General features: G+C 35.8%; 1 protein-coding gene across 1 annotated transcript in view; it reads left to right on the plus strand.

The window, feature by feature from the left end:
- sgsm1b (small G protein signaling modulator 1b) overlaps window positions 1–19283 on the plus strand; it is a 35478-nt gene that overhangs the window by 6293 nt on the left and 9902 nt on the right. Inside the window, exons 6-21 of the mRNA XM_026273050.1 lie at window positions 850–919; window positions 1304–1406; window positions 7569–7644; window positions 9127–9289; window positions 10115–10267; window positions 10568–10635; window positions 11278–11420; window positions 12572–12703; window positions 12784–12908; window positions 12979–13046; window positions 13663–13826; window positions 13896–14022; window positions 14520–14646; window positions 16548–16612; window positions 16689–16834; window positions 18095–18223. Coding sequence (XP_026128835.1) covers window positions 850–919; window positions 1304–1406; window positions 7569–7644; window positions 9127–9289; window positions 10115–10267; window positions 10568–10635; window positions 11278–11420; window positions 12572–12703; window positions 12784–12908; window positions 12979–13046; window positions 13663–13826; window positions 13896–14022; window positions 14520–14646; window positions 16548–16612; window positions 16689–16834; window positions 18095–18223 — 1859 coding nt within the window. The remainder of the gene's footprint in view (window positions 1–849; window positions 920–1303; window positions 1407–7568; window positions 7645–9126; window positions 9290–10114; window positions 10268–10567; window positions 10636–11277; window positions 11421–12571; window positions 12704–12783; window positions 12909–12978; window positions 13047–13662; window positions 13827–13895; window positions 14023–14519; window positions 14647–16547; window positions 16613–16688; window positions 16835–18094; window positions 18224–19283) is intronic.

The raw sequence follows: 19283 nt of genomic DNA on the forward strand, positions 1-19283 counted from the left end.
ATAAATTAAGCTAGTGTGTAGTCTCAATCTAAGCCTACTACATTGAGAGTATCTGTACAAAACTTCTATCACCCTACCCATACAGAAACCTTCTGCATTTAAAAAAATAATAAATAAATAATTCAGATTTATAAACTTGTTTACCCATGGGGACCTCAATTAAGGGGGACCTCTAGAGAGAGAGAGAGAGAGAGAGATTTAATTGATTTCTTTCTCAAAATGATTGGACTGCTCTAAAATATGAGACTCCAATGTTTTAGAAATTTAGGACACATAATAGAACATGTTTATATGATAACTGTTTTACTTACTATTTGGGTTTATGTCATTTTTTTCAAAGATCAAGATTCAGTATCATAGCTATTAAACTGTATCTGTTATGATTTTAAATCAATATTTAACATCAGAGCAATCTAAAAAAAAAAAAAAGAGATGCCAAAATCTGAATTTGTGGTGGCCTTATGTGCTTTAAACTTATATTTTTATCACCTTAATTCAAGTGATGAAGGTTTTTGAAATTCTGACAGTAATCAGTGTTGAGTAATCATTATTACAATATAAAGAACAATAATATATCAAAGTTTTTCATAATATAACTTTAAACAGTCTATTGTTATTAATAACAGTTTAAAATATATTATTAAAGTAATTAGGGAAATTTAAGCAGCCTGTTTAACATTAAAGACAACATCATTTCATTATAAAAATTGCCCTCAAGCATGTAAAAAATGCTTCTGGAAATCAATGCTTGGGGGCAAATATTAAACTGTTTTAAAATATATATAAAAAATGAAACACTACAAATAACTTGAGCACTATTTTCAAGTCATTAAAAAATATTCACTTTAGCTTTCAAATTGGTGCATTTGCATGCTGTGTTTGACTTTAATGGTGCATGTAACACTGATAAGAAATTAAGGTTAGAAAAATATGTTGGGAACATTGCTTTGAAATGTTTAAAATGTAAAGGTTTCTTGTCATGATTATAGTGGTGCACTATTTATTAAATTTTGAATAGGGTAACTTGTAATCTATTGCATTTCCAAAGTAGCCTTCCCAACATTGGTTTTGGGCTTGACATCGATTACAACCAAGGTTCAGATTAGAACTATAGATCAGAACCGATGATCGGCGCGATATATCGCTCATGACTGCGGCGCGTTGACGCTCGACGCCACGCCCTGCGCGCGCAGATCTGACTCACGACGACGCGCTTCATCCTGCGCACATTCATCCCTCACAAGAACAGCGGACTCCAGCCATGGCAGGTGAGTCTTTCAGATTATAATCTGTGCAAAAACAGCGCGTGGAGGATGAGTTTTTGGATGAGAGAGAATCTGTGTGTTTGGTGTTGTTTACAGAAATCGGAGACGCGTCAGAGGCTGCTGCGCAACGTCAAGAAGGAGGTGGGAAATTTTCCGCCTGTGGTCTCATTGTTTATCAGATACTGAGCGGATGATCGATAGAAGCTGTCGATCACTAAATCTAATCTGGTTTGCATGTGCTTAATGTGTCATACCAGACACACTGATGCTGATAATACAATAACACACATATGCTCATTAGACAGTCGTGTACCGTGTGTTTTATCAAGAAGAGCATAAAAACCAAGGTCATTCTGGTTTGTCCTCTCAGTGTCATCAGCTATTTGTTTTATTTTTTCAAGCAAACCCAGCATGATGAAAATGTCATATTGTCTTCATTTGTACTGTGAATCCAGGAAAAAGCATGGTTGTTGTGAAAGATGACATGTATTTCTTAACAGTACTGAACCATCATCTGTGTCCCAGTCTTTCATTTTTAGTCACTTATATTCACATGAGTATAATCCATTAGAAAGAAAGATCTGTGCGGTGTGTAATCTTTAATGTAAAGTTAATTTAATTTCCAATAAAGCACTGTAATAGTACCATAGTTTATTGATAGAAACACATAATAATACTCTGGAACACAATATCATATGAGTATCAATATGTTAATAATAATAATAGGAATATGTTAATATGTAAATTAAATCCTTGAGTCATTAGATAAATATATTATAGTAACCTTAATTGGTTAATACTTAGAATACAATATGATGTAACAATATGTAAATAATAACATTACAAAGAAAAATAAAAAACGTCTTGGTAATGTACGTACGTTACCCTCGTTCCCTGATGGTGGGAATGAAGACGTTATGTCATGACGACATTTGGGGGTTTGCATGAGAGCCCCAATTCGCTCTGACTTTGAGAGAAAATAGCAATGAAATTTGGTTAGTGGATTTTGCATACCTGAGCCACTCGCCATGAATACGGGTATAAATAGGCGACAGGTGCATCCACTCATTCAGGTTTTATGCTGAGGAGCCGAGAACGTGTCACTGGCAACCAGCAATGGTTCAAGGTTGTGGCATTCAGAGATAACACCTCCGTTCCCTCCAACATGTAACAAGGGTTATGTCATGAAAACAATGAAAAGTGCAACAACCTGAACCCTGTCACAACCTTGCAAATGTTGACAAGTAGTCATCGTAACCTCGTAACCTCCCCAATGCACCACCTGAAAATGTCATAGACTGACCCGGGCTGGGGTAGTACTACATATGGAATGGGTCTCTGAGGCAGGTCCCACCTAGGAGTAGGGATGAACGGCTGCCAGCAGAGACTGACAGAGTGGTCTGTCAAAGGGAAGACACGGGTTCATAGAGAGGGAAACCTTACCACGGAAGAATACACATATTGGATCACCCGCAGGGATTCAAGCCATATGGACATCTAGACCAGTAAAAGGGCAAACACTGTAAAATCTTGCGAAAGTGTTTGGTGAAGCCCATCCTGCAGCTCTACAGATGTCTGCCAGAGAGGCACCGTGGCCAGCTCATAGGAGGAGGCAACACTCCTTGTGGAGTGAGCCCTCAACCCCAGGGAGCAGAGCTTGCCTTGGGAATGGTAGGCCAAGGCGATCGCATCCACTATTCAGTGGACCAACCTCTGCTGGGGAAAGCCTTCCCTTTCTACTGACCTCAGTAGCAGACAAAAAGCTGCTCAAAGCTTCTGAAGCTCCGGAAGAGGTCCACGCAATGTATATGCAATGCTCTTACGGGACACAGCAACACCAAAGCTAGATCTGCTCCCTCCGAGGGCAGTGCATACAGGTTCATCACCTGATCGCGAAAGGGCGTGGTGGGAAACTTAGGCACATATATCCAGGCCGGGGTCTCAGGACAATGTGATATTATCCCGGCCCGAACACAAGGCACGCTTCACTCACCGTAAATGCTTGGAGGTCCCTGACCCTCTTCATGGAAGTGAGCTCGGTCAGGAGCACTGTCTTAGAAGACAGGAACTTGAGCTCAACTGAGTCCAGCAGCTCAAAGGGATCCCTCTGAAGGCCAGCCTGGACTGTAGAGCGATCCCAGGAGGGCACCATGGGTGGCCTAAGAGGATTCAACCTTCTGGCACCCCTCAAGAACATGATGATGAGATTGCGTTTTCCCAGGGACTGGCCGTACATTGCATCATGGTGGAGGGTGGAGGGTGACAGCCAACACCAGAGGTACTCAAATATAAACTTGAAAGGTCCACTTACCAATTTTCCTTTCAGTCCGAGGCCTGGAAAAGTGACCATCAAATTCCAAATATAGAACTCCAACCACAAAAAAAGGCATTCCCCAAAACTATACACAAAAAATGACACGGTAGAACTTTTAGTATGAAAGGTGACACCTTCTTTGTGCCAACAGTTGTTTAAACTTATATAAAAGGTGTGAGGTCCAGGCGGAGGCACGAATGTAAGTGTTCATTGGTGAGTGTACTGCGTTAAGCGTTTTTCACCATTTTTATGGTTGAAAAGGCAGATTCACAGCAGTACGTTGAGGGAAACATGGTGAGAATTTGAAGGGCCATCTTCTGCAGCAGAGGAACACCTGCTGCAGTAACCATCTTCGTCCAGAAGGTGACAGGGACACAGTGAGATTCCTGCAGTGCTAGGTTTTCTTGGAGCTCAATTAGCTCAGCATTGGCCCATTGGAAGACTTTCGTGAGATTCAGTTGAGAATTCTGCAACATTTTTGACAAGAAATGGATTTTTGATGCACAACAAGACTTGTTTTGCCAGAGGGAAATTTTCAATGCGAGTTTGGAATTTTTTAATCCGCTTTTCCAGGAATTCAGCATAATTATGACGGTGATGTTTTCCTGCAATCTAATCCAAAAGTGTTGTAAAGTGAAGCAGGTCCTGCTGTAAGTCACATTTGAAGACTTCCAGCTTCCTCTGGAAAGGATGACATGAGGTCCCACACTGTGCTGTTTTTGCCCTGGAGCTTTATATTAAGGTCATTGAGATGGGAAGTAATGTCAGTTAGAAAAGCAACAACTTCCATGACTTCTTTATGAAATCCACAAACGGTTTGGCTTTTGTACACTTCTGATTCAATAGAAATGTCTCCAGCACTTTCCGCAGTGCCCAAAATCGCTCCAGTACCTTGCCTTTACTAAGCCACCGGACAAATCATCAAATGTTGTATTCACCTCTATTAAAAATGAGTGCAACAAATGATGTTGCAGAGGATGCTCTCAGATAGTTGAGAAGTTGTCATTACTTATACGTATTTTCTGGATTATTTTCATCCTTTTGAGTCCCTTCAAACAGAGCATTCACCATTTCACTCATACACTCCTTGACTATATCAGCATCAGAGAAGGATTTCTTGTTTTCCCAGGACCCATGCTACTCTCAGTGAGGCTTCCGTTGCCCACTCCTGTTGTGTGGCTGATCTAACTATTACACTGCTTCTAGCTTCATAGGATGATTTCAGCTGGTTTATTTTTATGGTCCTTACCTCTGTGTTCTGAGGGTAATTTTGTTCAAAATGTGCATGCTTGGTTTCATAATGGCGTTTTACGTGACCACTTTTGATGATTCCTATCGTCTCGGTGCAGATTAAACACATTGGTTTTCTGCTTCCCACGAGGAGCACAAATGCATATTTTTACTTAAACTTTCTTTTCTTATCAACGGCCAACTTTGAGCACGCCATTTTCACTTTCAGTCAGCAAGAAAAAGTCATTTAGCGATATTTGCACTGCTCGCAAATGGTGAGAATGCCTGTTCGCCTGCACGGCCCAGAAGATGTGATCGGTAGATACATAACCTTGGTAAATACACAGGGGGACAGGGACAGACCAAAGGGGAGAACCCTGTACTGCCATGCCCAACCCTGGAATGCAAAACCGTAGGAACGGCCTGTGTTAAGGAAGAATGAATGTAAGCATCCCTCAGGTCAACTGCTGCACTTCTGCATCAACATCTTGAATGGGAGTTTGTGCAGAGCCCGATTCAAGACACGCAGATGCTTTCTTGGGCACGATTAAGTAAGGCCCTGGGTTGGAACTACCCACATGCATTTGTTTGAGTGCCTTGGCTTGGTGGACCCTTTTGTAGCGAGTGCAGCCATCGGTTTACAGGCTTTGGATGGGATACTTGGGTGGCATTTTGTGGGCACAGGTGCACCGCAACTGCTCTCTCCACCTGGGGAATGTCTACGTACACCCTAGCTGCGCTGCCATCGAGGGTATTGAAGATATATAATTGCTGTATTTGGGACTAGCAATTGAGCGGCTGGATGATTGGTTTCCTTTTTCCCCGGAGGTGCATGAGGAGCTGACGAAGTCATCGATGGACCCGTCGTCTCCCTCCTCATGCACCTCGGACTGAGCTTCTTGTCTTCCCTTCCACTCCCAACTCTACCATATGATTTCACAACCCTTCTACAATTACCCCATTAACTTCGGTCAGAAATCTGGGTGTAACCTTTGATGATCAGCTGACCTTCAAAGACCACATTGCAAAGACAATCTTGCAGGTTTGAATTGCACAACATCAGAAAGATCAGGCCCTTTCTAAGAGAGCATGCTGCACAAGTTCTTGTCCAGGCCTTTGGCATTTCTAAGCTGGACTACTGCAATGCTCTTCTGGCTGGACTTCCATCAAGCACAATCAAACCTCCACAAATGACTCAGAGTGCAATGGCATGACTGGTCTTCAATGAACCCAAAAGAGCCCATGTTACACCTCTCTTTATATCCTTGCACTGGATACCGGTTACGGCACGCATCAAGTTCAAGACATTAATGCTTGGATAAAGAACAGCCACAGGTTCAGCAGCTGCCTACTTCCACTCTATTACAAATCTACATCCCCTCCAGAAGTCTGAGATCCGCTAGTGAGTAGCGCCTCATGATACAATCAGAGAGGCTCAAAATCCCTTTCCAGAACATTCTCGTTCACCGTTCCTGGCTGGTGGAATGATCTTCCCAACCCTATCCGGAATGCTGAATCCCTGACAGTTTTCAAGTTACAGCTGAAAACTCATCTCTTTCTAAGCTACTTTTTTTCCTTTTCTTTCTAGCTTGTACTTACTATATTTGAACAATGTCTAAAACTTGGTAGTATAAGCACTTCCTGTGTCTGTTTGCCTCTTCAAGAAGAATCGCTTTATGTATCCCCCAATTGTAAGTCGCTTTGGATAAAAATGACAAAATGTAAAATGCCGCACCATTCCCATGAAGAAAGAAATGCAAGATCGCAGCGAGGCCATGCTCATACGCTCCCAATGAACGCATTAATTATCCACGAATGCAGCTTCAGTGGGTTGGATGTCCATTAACATAAACAATAAAACTTCAAATGCAGAATATTAAATAAAAACTAGAAAAATTAATACATAACTATATATAACATTATAAATATTATAATGCTAAAATGACAAAAATAAAACCTATATAATTAAAACACGCGCTATATAAATGTAAGGAATTATTATTATTATTATTAGTATTATCAATATATAAATAAAACCTTAATTAATTTATAAATACTTTTAATGAAAAGTAATCATTTAGATATTTAAATGTGAAGGTTAAAAAACATTTAAATAAAAATTGACTTATATCAGTCTAATCATATGTTCATGCAAATGCAGTATTTGTTCATGATCTTTATGTCACTAATTCATGTTTATGAAATATATTCCTATTTACAGTCAATTATTAAGTGTATAACTTACTGTTTAAAACAAAAGACTACCTAAACAATATTATTTTGTTTTTAGTTATAATTAATTATAAATAATAAGCTTTAAGTTTCTTAAATGCTCATTTTCAGAAAAAAAAAATATTTATATTTTTTAGCTCTAAACAATCTGGGAAAATGTGAGTGTGTTATTTCTCCAGCACCAGCGCCACCTAATGGAAATAATCAAACACTTTCTGGGGAATCAACCAACTGATCAAATACTTGAAATGAAAAGGAGCTGAAATAAAATTTTTGTATGAATATGATTTCGAAATCAGAATCACGAGGCGTCAAAGAGTAAAAACTGCTATGATCGGTGCACATATGTCCATCTGCACATGCTGTACACTCATTATGAGACTCAGAGAAAACAAGCTGTGAGTAAGAGAGTGTGTTTGTGACTCACTGTCAGCCGCAGGACACTCTCCTCACCCGCTACCCATGATTCTCAGCGGCTGAACACTGCAGTGAAGATACTGATGTTGGTTTTCTTCTTGGACTTTCAGGTCAAGCAGATCATGGAGGAGGCCGTGACACGCAAGTTTGTGCATGAAGACAGCAGTCGCATATTCTCTTTCTGCGGTAAGATGACCTTTCCTTAAAAAATCCTGAAAGAACTGGAACAATTATTAATATTACTACTTTTATGTTGTGAATTGCAATACTATATTTAATTACAATTATGTTATTACAATTATTATTGTTGTTAATAATAAAAATATGAAACAATCACAGGTAATAATCAGGTAACCAGTGTTATTTAAGTATCCCTGATATAATATTAATAATAATATTTTGAATCTGTTTTTTTAGTTTGATATTTTCTGTTTTCATTTTAATTTTTAGTTTAGTTTTTGTCATTTTCTTGTGTTTTTTGTTGTTGTTGTAAATTGTAATTTTTATATATTTTTATTTCAATTTCAGTTTTCATAATTTTAGTACATGAAGTTAAACTTTATTCAATTGATAAAAGGTTGCTTTGGCAAATAGCAGAAATCACGTGTTTTTAATATTTTATTTCAAGTAATGAAACTTTCATTGACTATAATAACTCATATAATAACAAGTAACAAAATTTTTTAACAGTTTAACTGTTTTTCTATAATAACCCTTTTTCAAACACTTTTTAGTATATACAGTAAACGCACAAAAAAACATCCGCATGAAACAGATGATGAGCTGTTTTAAAGCAGCTTTTAGTGTCAGTTCTCAGAGTCTGTGATTGTGTGTGTGAGTGTGAGTGTGTGTGTGCATGTGTGTGTGTTTTTGTGTGCATGTGTGTGCGTGTTTTTGTGTGTGTGTGTGTGTGTGTGTGCTTGTTTGTGTGCGTGTTTGTGTGTATGTGTGTGTGTGTATGTGTGTGTTTTTGTGCATGTGTGTGTGTGTTTTTGTGCATGTGTGTGTGTGTATGTGTGTGTGTTTGTGCATGTGTGTGTGTGTATGTGTGTGTGTTTGTGTGTGTGTGTGTGTTTGTGTGTGTGTGTGTGCATGAAGAAAAGGGAAAAGACAAAAGTAAGAGTAATGACAAAAATGTAAGAATTTGACTTTATAATAGATAAAAAATAATATAATAACATCTTTTATAATAGTAATGATGTTATTATTTTTATTATATTTTATTTATTTTTATAAGGGAAAGGAACATAGAAAGAAAAGAGTTGTGTTGTTTCTCACTTGTTCTCGATGATTTGCGAGTGTGCGTGCATGTGCATGTGCGTGTGTGTGTGTGTGTGCGTGTGCGTGCGTGTGTGTGCGTGTGTGTGTGTGTGCGTGTGCGTGCGTGTGTGTGCGTGTGCGTGCGTGTGTGTGCGTGTGCGTGCGTGTGTGTGCGTGTGTGCGTGCGTGTGCGTGTGTGTGTGTGTGTGTGTGTGTGAGAAGGCTGCTGAAAGAACAGCTAATGACTGGGGTTCACTCGTCTGACTGATGGCACACACATCATATCCGTTTATCAAACCACCTCCAGTCTGTTGATGACGTGTGTGTGTGTGTGTGATCGTTCAGTTCCTTCTGTGCTCTCAGCTGAACAGTACTGATGTGTGTGTGTGTGTGTGTGTGTGTGAGCAGGTGTGGTGGAAGCGTGTGTTCTTCATGGGCTGAAGCGACGGGCCGCTGGATTCCTGCGCAGCAACAAGCTGGCGGCTCTCTTCATGAAGATGGGGAAGATGTTTCCACCGGCCGAGGAACTCTGCAGGAAAGTTCAGGAACTGGAGCAAATCATCGAGAACAAGTGAGAAACAACACAACTCTTTTCTTTCCCTTATTAAAATTATTATTACAAAGAATGTGATTATGTTTTTAATCTAATATTATTTTTATTATAAGGTTAAATTCTTACATTTCTGGCATTACCCTTTTCTTTGTCTGTTCCTTTTTCTTAGAAAAGTTTTATATATAAATTTTTATGATAATTATTATTATTAGCATTATAAAAGTGATATATTCATTTTAATCAATTAGTTATTCATATTTTACAGTTAATTATACTACTAATAATAGTAACTATTATTATTATTATTATTGCTGTCTAGGTAAAATTCTCACATTTCTAGTATTATCTTTTTGCTATACAAACGAAACATAATGACAATAATAGTGATAATAATAATTAAAAAATTCAATTTTACAATAATGATTATTGTATTTATTTTAATTATATTTAAAATATTACTACATATAATTTTAATCATTTATTATTATTATTATTATTATTATTATTATTATTATTATTTTATGAATTATTAATAATGTCTATTTACATTGAATTATTATTATTTTATTTTTATTTTTATAAAAATTATTAATGTTAACTATTCTCTTTATTTTCTTATCCTAATTATATTTAAAATATTAGATATAACTGTATTGATGTATGTTTCTTCTTCTTCTTCTTCTTATTATTATTATTATTAAATTAGTAATCTAAATATTTCTGGTGGTTTAAAATGAATGCTGATTGTGCGCTGATGAATCATATACTTGAGTTTTAAGTATCCAAAGTGAAAAGGCTCAGTTCTTCAATAAATCACCATGATTTTAACTTTCACAACACAAGACAGAACCAGGGTCAGACGAGTCAAGAGAGCGTCCGGAAACCTTCCCGCTCTCTAAACCTGTCTCCGCTGGCCATCAAACACCTGTGGATCCGCACGGCCCTCACAGAGAAGCTCCTGGACAAAATCCTCCTGTATCTGGTGGAGAACAGCAGGTGAGGAATTCACAAATCATCTCTCCATTGATGCACGGTTTGTTAGGAGGACAATATTTGAAAATCTGGAATCTGAGGGAGCAAAAAAATCTAAATATTGAGAAAATCATCTTTAAAGTTTTTCAAATGAATTCTTAGCAATGCATATTACTAATCAAAAATGAAATAAGGGAGGTGTTTATAATCGTTACACTGGAAATGGAAAACGTGAACTAGGCACTAGGCAGCAATATGTTACAATGAACATAGATTCATTTGAATGAATGAAATAAAACTGAGCTGTTTCTATTCATATTTCAGCAAGTTTTATGAAAGAGAAGCTCTGCTGAGAGATCCAGTCGACGGCCCAATCCTCGCATCTTTGCTTGGTATCAGTTTTCAAGCATTTGTGTCTTGTAATTTTTGAAGAAAAATAAGCAAAATCAACTGAACATTATATATACACTAATATTGAAAAGTTTGGGATTATTAAGGCTGCATTATTTTATAAAAATATGGTATAAAATTGTGAAATATTATTGCAGTTTAAAATATCTGTTTTCTATGTGAATATGTATTAAACTGTAATTTATTTCTGTGATGCTCCGCTGTATTTTCAGCATCATTCCTCCAGTCTTCAGTGTCACATGATCTTCAGAAATCATGATAATATGCTGAAAAAACATTTCTGCTTATTATCAATGTTGAAAACAGTTGTGCTGCACAATATTTTAGAGGAAAATGTGATGCTTTTTAATTTTCACAATTTACAAATGAATAAAAAGTTCAAAAGAACAGCATTTATTTGCAATAATTGTCACTTTTGATCAATTTAATGCATCCTTGCTGAATGCAAATATTAATTTCTTTCATTAAAAAACAAAACAAGTACTGACCCCAAACATATCCATTTTAAAAAGTAAATTAATGATCATTTTAATTGCACTGTATATTATTGTATTGTGATATGATGATGCATTGAGGGCTAGATTAATTTGAGGATGTTTTTACGTATGCTGTGTGTCTTTCAGTCGGCCCCTGTGCTCTGGAGTACACAAAAGCCAAGACGGCCAATCATTTCTGGACAGACCCCTCGGCTGATGAACTGGTGCAGAGACACCGCATCCACAGCGGACACTGCCGGCAGGATTCCCCCACCAAACGCCCGGCGCTCGTGAGATAACCTGTTCAACTGCTTGCACACTTTGCTTAACCCTTAGGTCCATAGTGGACACAAATGTCAATGTCAAAAAAAAAATACAACTGTCACTGAGCACAGAGTTAGGTTGGGTCTCATTTTAAAGAAAACCCATGGTGGATTGGTGAAAAAAAAAAAAAAAATTTATGAAACATGTTGGACACTATACCTGCTAGAAAATCAAAGCCATAAATCCAAACAACTTGTGTTTCAAATTTGAAGTTGATATCTCGAAAAACGTTTTTGTTTTGGGGCGCAGTACTAAGTTTTCCCCAGTAGATGCCAGCAAAACTCAAATATTACAAGCACACACACAAACCACAAACTCTGACATCCATACCAACACACCCACACAATTTTAGTTGCATTGTTTATTCAGTTGGCTCTACAAAATAGAAATAAAGCGAGTATTTGTTTTATAGGCCAAAAAAATTCACCATTTGGTAAAAATAGTAAAAAATTAAATTAAAACCTTGCCAGCAGAATGAAAGTCTGTTAACACAAATGCCATCCTTTTACAGTTAAATGGCACTGCGATTAAACATAGCAGTTTTAATGAGGACATTCTTGTCCTTAAGGTCCTGAGAGGAACAATTTTGTGCAAAATAGATTTATTAAAAATTAATGGAAGTAGAATAGTGAAATTCCAATAACAATGCACACCTGTGCCGAAAGGTACGCAGTTGGAAATAACACAGAGAGAAAGGGTTAAATCTTTCCTTGTCACACAGTTTCTGAAAGCTTTAACACTCGAACAGCAGAAGCATGCACTAATTTACTAAGTTTTCAATTTCATAAAACACGTTTTGCTAAACACAACACACAGTTGTGTAACACACACAAATCTGCCAGGAATTAATATTGTGGCAAAGGTGTTTGCAATATTTTTTCAATGCATTGCTCCATTCTGCAAGAGATGAGTGAGGCATTTTGCATCTTGTGTGTGCAAATCTTGGATTTGTGTGTAAAACTTAAGATGCAATGTTTTGAAAATGTGTGTAAGACGCTGTAATGCATGGATTGGGTCCGTGTGGTCATGCAGTGTTCATTTCTCAAATCAGAAAGCATGCAGATGAGAGTAATATCTGTGTTTGACGTCAGTGAGATCTTTGTGTGTTGTTCTGTAGATCCAGAAGAGGCAGTCGAGCGGCAGCATGGACGACCGGCCGTCTCTGTGGGCGCGGGATTATGTCGAATCTCTTCATCAGAACTCCAGAGCCACGCTGCTCTTCGGGAAAAACAACGTCCTGGTGCAGCCGGTAAACATCACTTAGATATGTGTGACGATGCTGTGGCGCTTTAATTAAAGTGTGGCATTAAACCTCATCCGGTCTTTCAGACAGACGACATGGAAGCAATCCCAGGATACCTGTCTCTTCACCAGACGGCCGATCTGATGACGCTCAAGTGGACACCGAACCAGCTGATGAATGGAAACATGGGGGAGCCTGATTACGAGAAAAGGTGCGGTGCGTAATGATTGTGACGTCTGCTTTGTAGGAATGATTTTAAAACAGATCTCTTTTCTCAACAGTGTATATTGGGATTACGCCATGGCCATTCGTCTGGAGGAAATCGTCTATTTGCACTGCCATCAGCATGGTGAATATTTAATAAAATGACTTCGTAAATTAAAAATCTCATTTTAAATTTAAAACATAGGCATATTTTAGGATAGAACATGAACTAAATTATCTTAGTATTATTATGACAATATTATTAGAGATCGACCGATATTTTATACGATATTTAAGCATTTTATCATAATCGGATATTGGTTTTGTAATATCGGATTCACCGATAAACATCACCATCTTGTGGGTGTTTTGAGAACTATGTTCTTTTTTCACTCAGTCATTTATTTACTTTATAACAGTTAATAAATATCGGTTCTGCATATCGGCAAATACACATGTAAATAATTGGTATCTGTATCGGTTATAAAACAAAATCTATATCGGTCGATCACTTACTATAATGGTTTGTATTAATATTTGTACTTTAATCTTTGTAATATTTAATTATTTGTTAACTGTAATATTTGCTTTTATTTTTTTGAAATTTTGTTTTATTATTTTATTATTTCTGTTTTTTTATGTTTTTATTAATTGTATTTTAGTTTTATCAAGTTAAAACTAAGTTAATATGAGAAATGTTTGTGTGTATATATACACATCAGCTTAATGTCTGAAGGTTTGTCTGATGTGTCTGTGTGCAGTGGACAGTGGAGGGACTGTGGTTTTGGTCAGTCAGGACGGGATCCAGAGGCCTCCGTTTCGCTTTCCTAAAGGTGGTCACCTGCTTCAGTTCCTCACGTGTCTGGAGACGGGCCTCCTTCCTCACGGACAGCTAGATCCTCCGCTCTGGTCCCAAAGAGGAAAGGTCAGTACTATTACAGTCATTCTGGAGTAGTCTGAATAAGAAACGAGATCATTCTGTGTTCTTCCTCAGGGAAAAGTGTTTCCAAAGCTGCGTAAAAGAAGCCCACATGAATCCAGCGAGTCGTTCTCGGACAAAGATGAAGACGAGGCCACAGATTATGTGTTTCGGATCATATATCCTGGCAGTCAGGAGTTTGGTATGTTAACGTGAAGTTGATCCGCTAGTGCGAAGATGTTCTCAAACAAGATTAGTATAGATAAACTGAAACATTTTTTTTTAAATTTTAAAATTAAATTCAAAACATAAGATTGAAAATGTAACTAATTCAGTCCTGAATTGCTTCAGAATTAACTAAAATAAAATGGTCATAAAATATATTGTAGTTTTTTTTTTATATATAGTAATTTAAAAATTTTAACAATATTTTTAGATGGATATCGGCATTAGTAGATTCGTGTATTTTGTCATTTGTCCCATATCAGTTTTTCTTTCATACTGTGAAAACATTTCAACGCTTAAAATAAAAATGCATGCAATATAAAGAAAAATCACCCTTTTTCTTGTTTGTTTATATAAAACAGTATAGTTTGAATTCTATACACACCTTCATTTCAGGTGGAACATACACATTTTATAATTCATCTGACTGCTCTCTGTGTTCACACTGGTCATGACTCTATCTCCATGTTAAAGTGGGACCGGAGCTGATGGATCAGACGGTGAACATGTGGCAGCCCACGCCCAGGCAGTCGTCTTGTCCTTCCTGTTCACAGAATGGCTCTTCAGACGGTGGCCTTCCCAATGGATGCAACCATGACAGGTTAGTCTGCCTCTCGTCTGAGTCTGAGATATGAATGAAAGGGGTCATGACATGGAATTTTTGTCTTTGTTTTTTTTTGTTTCAATAAGTTCCTTGAGGTTTATTTATGATGTCAATTTGCACAAAAAAACTAATAGATATGTGTAAAAATTTATTAATTTCAACGCTTATTTTAAACCTCTCTCAGAAACTGACTGTTTTTAAGGGACGGGTCCTTTAAGGCTTGTCAGTATTATGCCACTGTTATGATTGGCTAATGTCACTGCATAGGAAACTATGGAAGCCCGTTTCTCTCACCGATTAAAAAATAAAAAAGGTATTGTGACTTTTTATCTCATAATTATCACTTTTTTTCACATAATTGTCAGTTATAAACTCACAATTCTGAGAACATATCAGACCCCTCCCCCTTCAAAATTGGACTGTAACTTTCAACTGTATGTTATAAAGTCAGAATTGCGAGATATTAACTAACAACTGCGATACTGCAGTTACAACTTTTATTTTGCAATTTATCACTTGCAATTGTAATTTTTATCATGCAATTATGAGGGAAAAAAGTCAGAATTGCAAGACAAACTCACAGTTGCAAGAAAAAAGGTCAGGTATTGGACATAAACTCAAAATTGCAATATAAAAATTCAGAGTTGGCGATATAAACTCACAATTGCAGGAAAAAAGTCAGAATTGAGAGATATAAACTCACAATTGCGAAAAAAGTCAGAATTGCAAGATATAAACTCACAATTGTGAAAAAAAAGTCAGAATTGCGAGATATAAACTCACAATTGCGAAAAAAGTCAGAATTGCGAGAATAAACTTACAATTGCAGGAAAAAAGTCAGAATTGCGAGATCTAAACTCACAATTGCGAGAAAAAAAGTCAGAATTGCGAGATATAAACTCACAATTGTGTAAAAAGTCAGAATTGCGAGATATAAACTCACAGTTGCGAGAAAAAAAGTCAGAATTGCGAGATATAAACTCACAATTGCGAAAAAAGTCAGAATTGCGAGATATAAACTCACAATTGTGGAAAAAAGTCAGAATTGCGAGATATCAACTCACAATTGTGGAAAAAAGTCAGAATTGCGAGATATAAACTCACAATTGCGAAAAAAGTCAGAATTGCGAGATATAAACTCACAATTGTGGAAAAAAGTCAGAATTGCAAGAATAAACTTACAATTGCAGGAAAAAAGTCAGAATTGCAAGAATAAACTTACAATTGCAGGAAAAAAGTCAGAATTGGACATATAAACTCAAAATTGCAATATAAAAATTCAGAGTTGGCGATATAAACTCACAATTGCAGGAAAAAAGATCGGCATTGCAAGATATAAACTCACAATTGTGAAAAAAAAGTCAGAATTGCGAGATATAAACTCACAATTGTGAAAAAAAAGTTAGAATTGCGAGATATAAACTCACAATTGCGAAAAAAGTCAGAATTGCAAGAATAAACTTACAATTGCAGGAAAAAAGTCAGAATTGCGAGATCTAAACTCACAATTGCGAGAAAAAAAGTCAGAATTGCGAGATATAAACTCACAATTGTGAAAAAAGTCAAAATTGCGAGATATAAACTCACAATTGTGGAAAAAAGTCAGAATTGCGAGATATAAACTCACAATTGCGAAAAAGTCAGGATTGCGAGAATAAACTTACAATTGCAGGAAAAAAGTCAGAATTACGAGATATAAACTCACAATTCTGGGAAAGTCAGAATTGCGAGATCTAAACTCACAGTTGCAAGAAAAAAAGTCAGAATTTTGAGATATAAACTCAAAATTACAGGAAAAAAGTCAGAATTCATTCAGCATGATCAAGTGTCAGTTTGTTTAAACCTGTCTGAACGATTGTCTGTTTGTGTGTGTGTGTGTGTGTGTGTGTGTGAAACAGGGCTCCGCTGAAGCTGCTCTGCGAGACCATGAAGCACCAGATCATCTCTCGAGCTTTCTACGGCTGTATGTATAACACCAGGCTCATGGTTTGCTGATGCACTCATCCTCGTTCTCTTGACTTGATGTGTGTGTTTTTAAGGGCTGGCGTACTGCCGTCACCTGTCCACCGTCCGCACACACCTGTCTGCTCTGGTGAACCCCACCATCATTGAGCCTGACATCCCTTATGATGCCAGAGACGGTCTGTCCACAGAAGTGTGGAAGAGCTTTCTACAGGACAGCACTGTATGTGATCTAGTGCACTTGATCTATAGCCTCTTAAGGGTTCATAAATAATCAGTTGAAATGATCGTGAAAACACTTACTTGAAATAATAAATGTTAGCTAAAATACAATATATATATATATATATATATATATATATATATATATATATATATATATATATATATATATATATATATATATATATAACTAGTAGCCAAGCCAACATTTTGTTAAATTAGTTTAATAATACAATAAAAATGAAGACATATTTAAAAAAATCTTTTTTAATAAATACGCTAGAACATTAGTATGTTTGTTTAAAAATATAAAATGTTAAAAAATTCCAAATATTATATATATATCATATATAAAACTTATAAACATTATTAACATCTTAATGATATGGTTACCATTACAACATGTAAAACAGCAATAATATCTGAAGTCATATCACTGATACCTAAATATAACCATAAAATTCCAGATAATATTTAAAGTGATAATGGTATCTCGGTGATATTATGTAGCCATAAAAACATATTTAAAATATTAATAGAAACTATATCAATGATACTGTTACCGCAAAACATGAAAAATATTAATACAAACTATAATAGTATCTTATAATCTATATAATAGTATCAATAATGGTGATATATTTAATCATAAAATAATTGTCAACATATTAATTAAACTAATAGCATCTCAATGATACTATATGTTATCATAAAGGTTTATTCTAAATATTAACAAAAACTATAATATTATCTTAGTTACATATGTAGTCATAAAACAATAGCAAAATAGGAATACAAAGTATAATAGTATCTCAGTGATAGTTTTACCTTTAAAACATTTAATATATAATAGTATCTCAGTGACATTATACGCAACCGTAAAACTATATTTAAAATAATAATAAAAACAATAATGGTATCTCAGCTAATAATTTAGCTGAAAAAAAAATAGTATCTTAAATGACACTGTTACCGTAAAAGCATTTAGAAATTGTATACAAAATTCTAATAGCATCAAGATTATACTGTTAGCATAAAAACATATTCAAACTATTATTAAAAACTATAATAGTTTCTGAGTGATACTATATGCAACCATAAAAACATTGAACATATTCATAAGAGTACACATAAGCATATTTAAAATATGAATAAAACTATAATAGTCTCTCATTGATTTTATATGTTGTCATAAAGCATATTCTGAATCTGAATAAAAGCTGTAATATGGCACTGGCTGTAATATAAGAGCGCTGTGCAGGCGTTCGAGGAGGAGGAGCTGCTTCGGCTGGTGTATTATGGTGGTGTGGATCCATCTCTGCGTAAAGAGGTCTGGCCCTTCCTTCTGGGCCACTATCACTTCAGCATGAGCCTCACAGAGCGCAAAGAGGTGAGCAGAAGCCATTGTTTTATCTTTTTAGAGCACTTCGGGTGCACGTCAGAACAGTGCATGAAGGAAACGTTTAACCGGCAAGGTTTTAAAGCACATGCAAATAATGGACTTTTAAGATCAGTCTCCTGTAAGAGTAACTTTATCTGTGAGTTAACACTGATGTGAATGTTTGTGGTGTTGCACGGTATATTGATACAGCGGAACCAGAACTGCATGAGATATAATGTGTAATCACGATTAATCGCATCCAAAATAAAAGTTTTTGCTTGCATTATAATATATGTGTATTCTGTGTATATTTATTATGTATATATAAATACACACACAAAAAGGTATGCTTTGAAAATTTCTATTTATATATTCTTATAATTTATATTATAAATAAATACATTATATTATACATAAATACAAACAAATACAAAATAACATTTCTCTGAAATAGATGCATGTGTGTATTTTTATATATACACATATACCAGTAAACAAAAACTTTTCTTTTGGATGCAATTAATCGCGATTAATCATTTGGTAATATTTCTGTTAGTGCTGTCAAATGATTCATAAAATTAATTAAAATTATAAATACATACATTTAATATATAAAAATAAAATTTTTCAGAAATATATGCATGCATGTGTGTATTTTTATTTACATAATAAATATACACAGGACACACACACACATATATTATGTAAACAAAAACTTATTTTGGATTGCGATTAATTGCGATTAATCATTTGGTAATATTTCTATTTGTGCTTTCAAATGATTCATCGCATTCAAAATAAAGATTATGGATGTGAAATTATAAATGCATACATTTAATATTTAAAAATAACATATCCCTGAAATGTGTGACCATGGACCACAAAACCAGTCATTAGGGTCAATTTTACGAAATTGAGATATATACATGTGATTAATCGGGATTAATCATTTGACAGCACTCATTTCTACTCAAAATCGCGATTCTCGATTTCTAAATAATAAGATCATGGCAAAACATTAAATTATAATGAATCAATAAAATCTGAAACAAATCACCCAGCCCTACAG

Source organism: Carassius auratus, chromosome 10 (genome assembly GCF_003368295.1).
Source record: "Carassius auratus strain Wakin chromosome 10, ASM336829v1, whole genome shotgun sequence".
Lineage (NCBI taxonomy): Eukaryota > Metazoa > Chordata > Actinopteri > Cypriniformes > Cyprinidae > Carassius > Carassius auratus.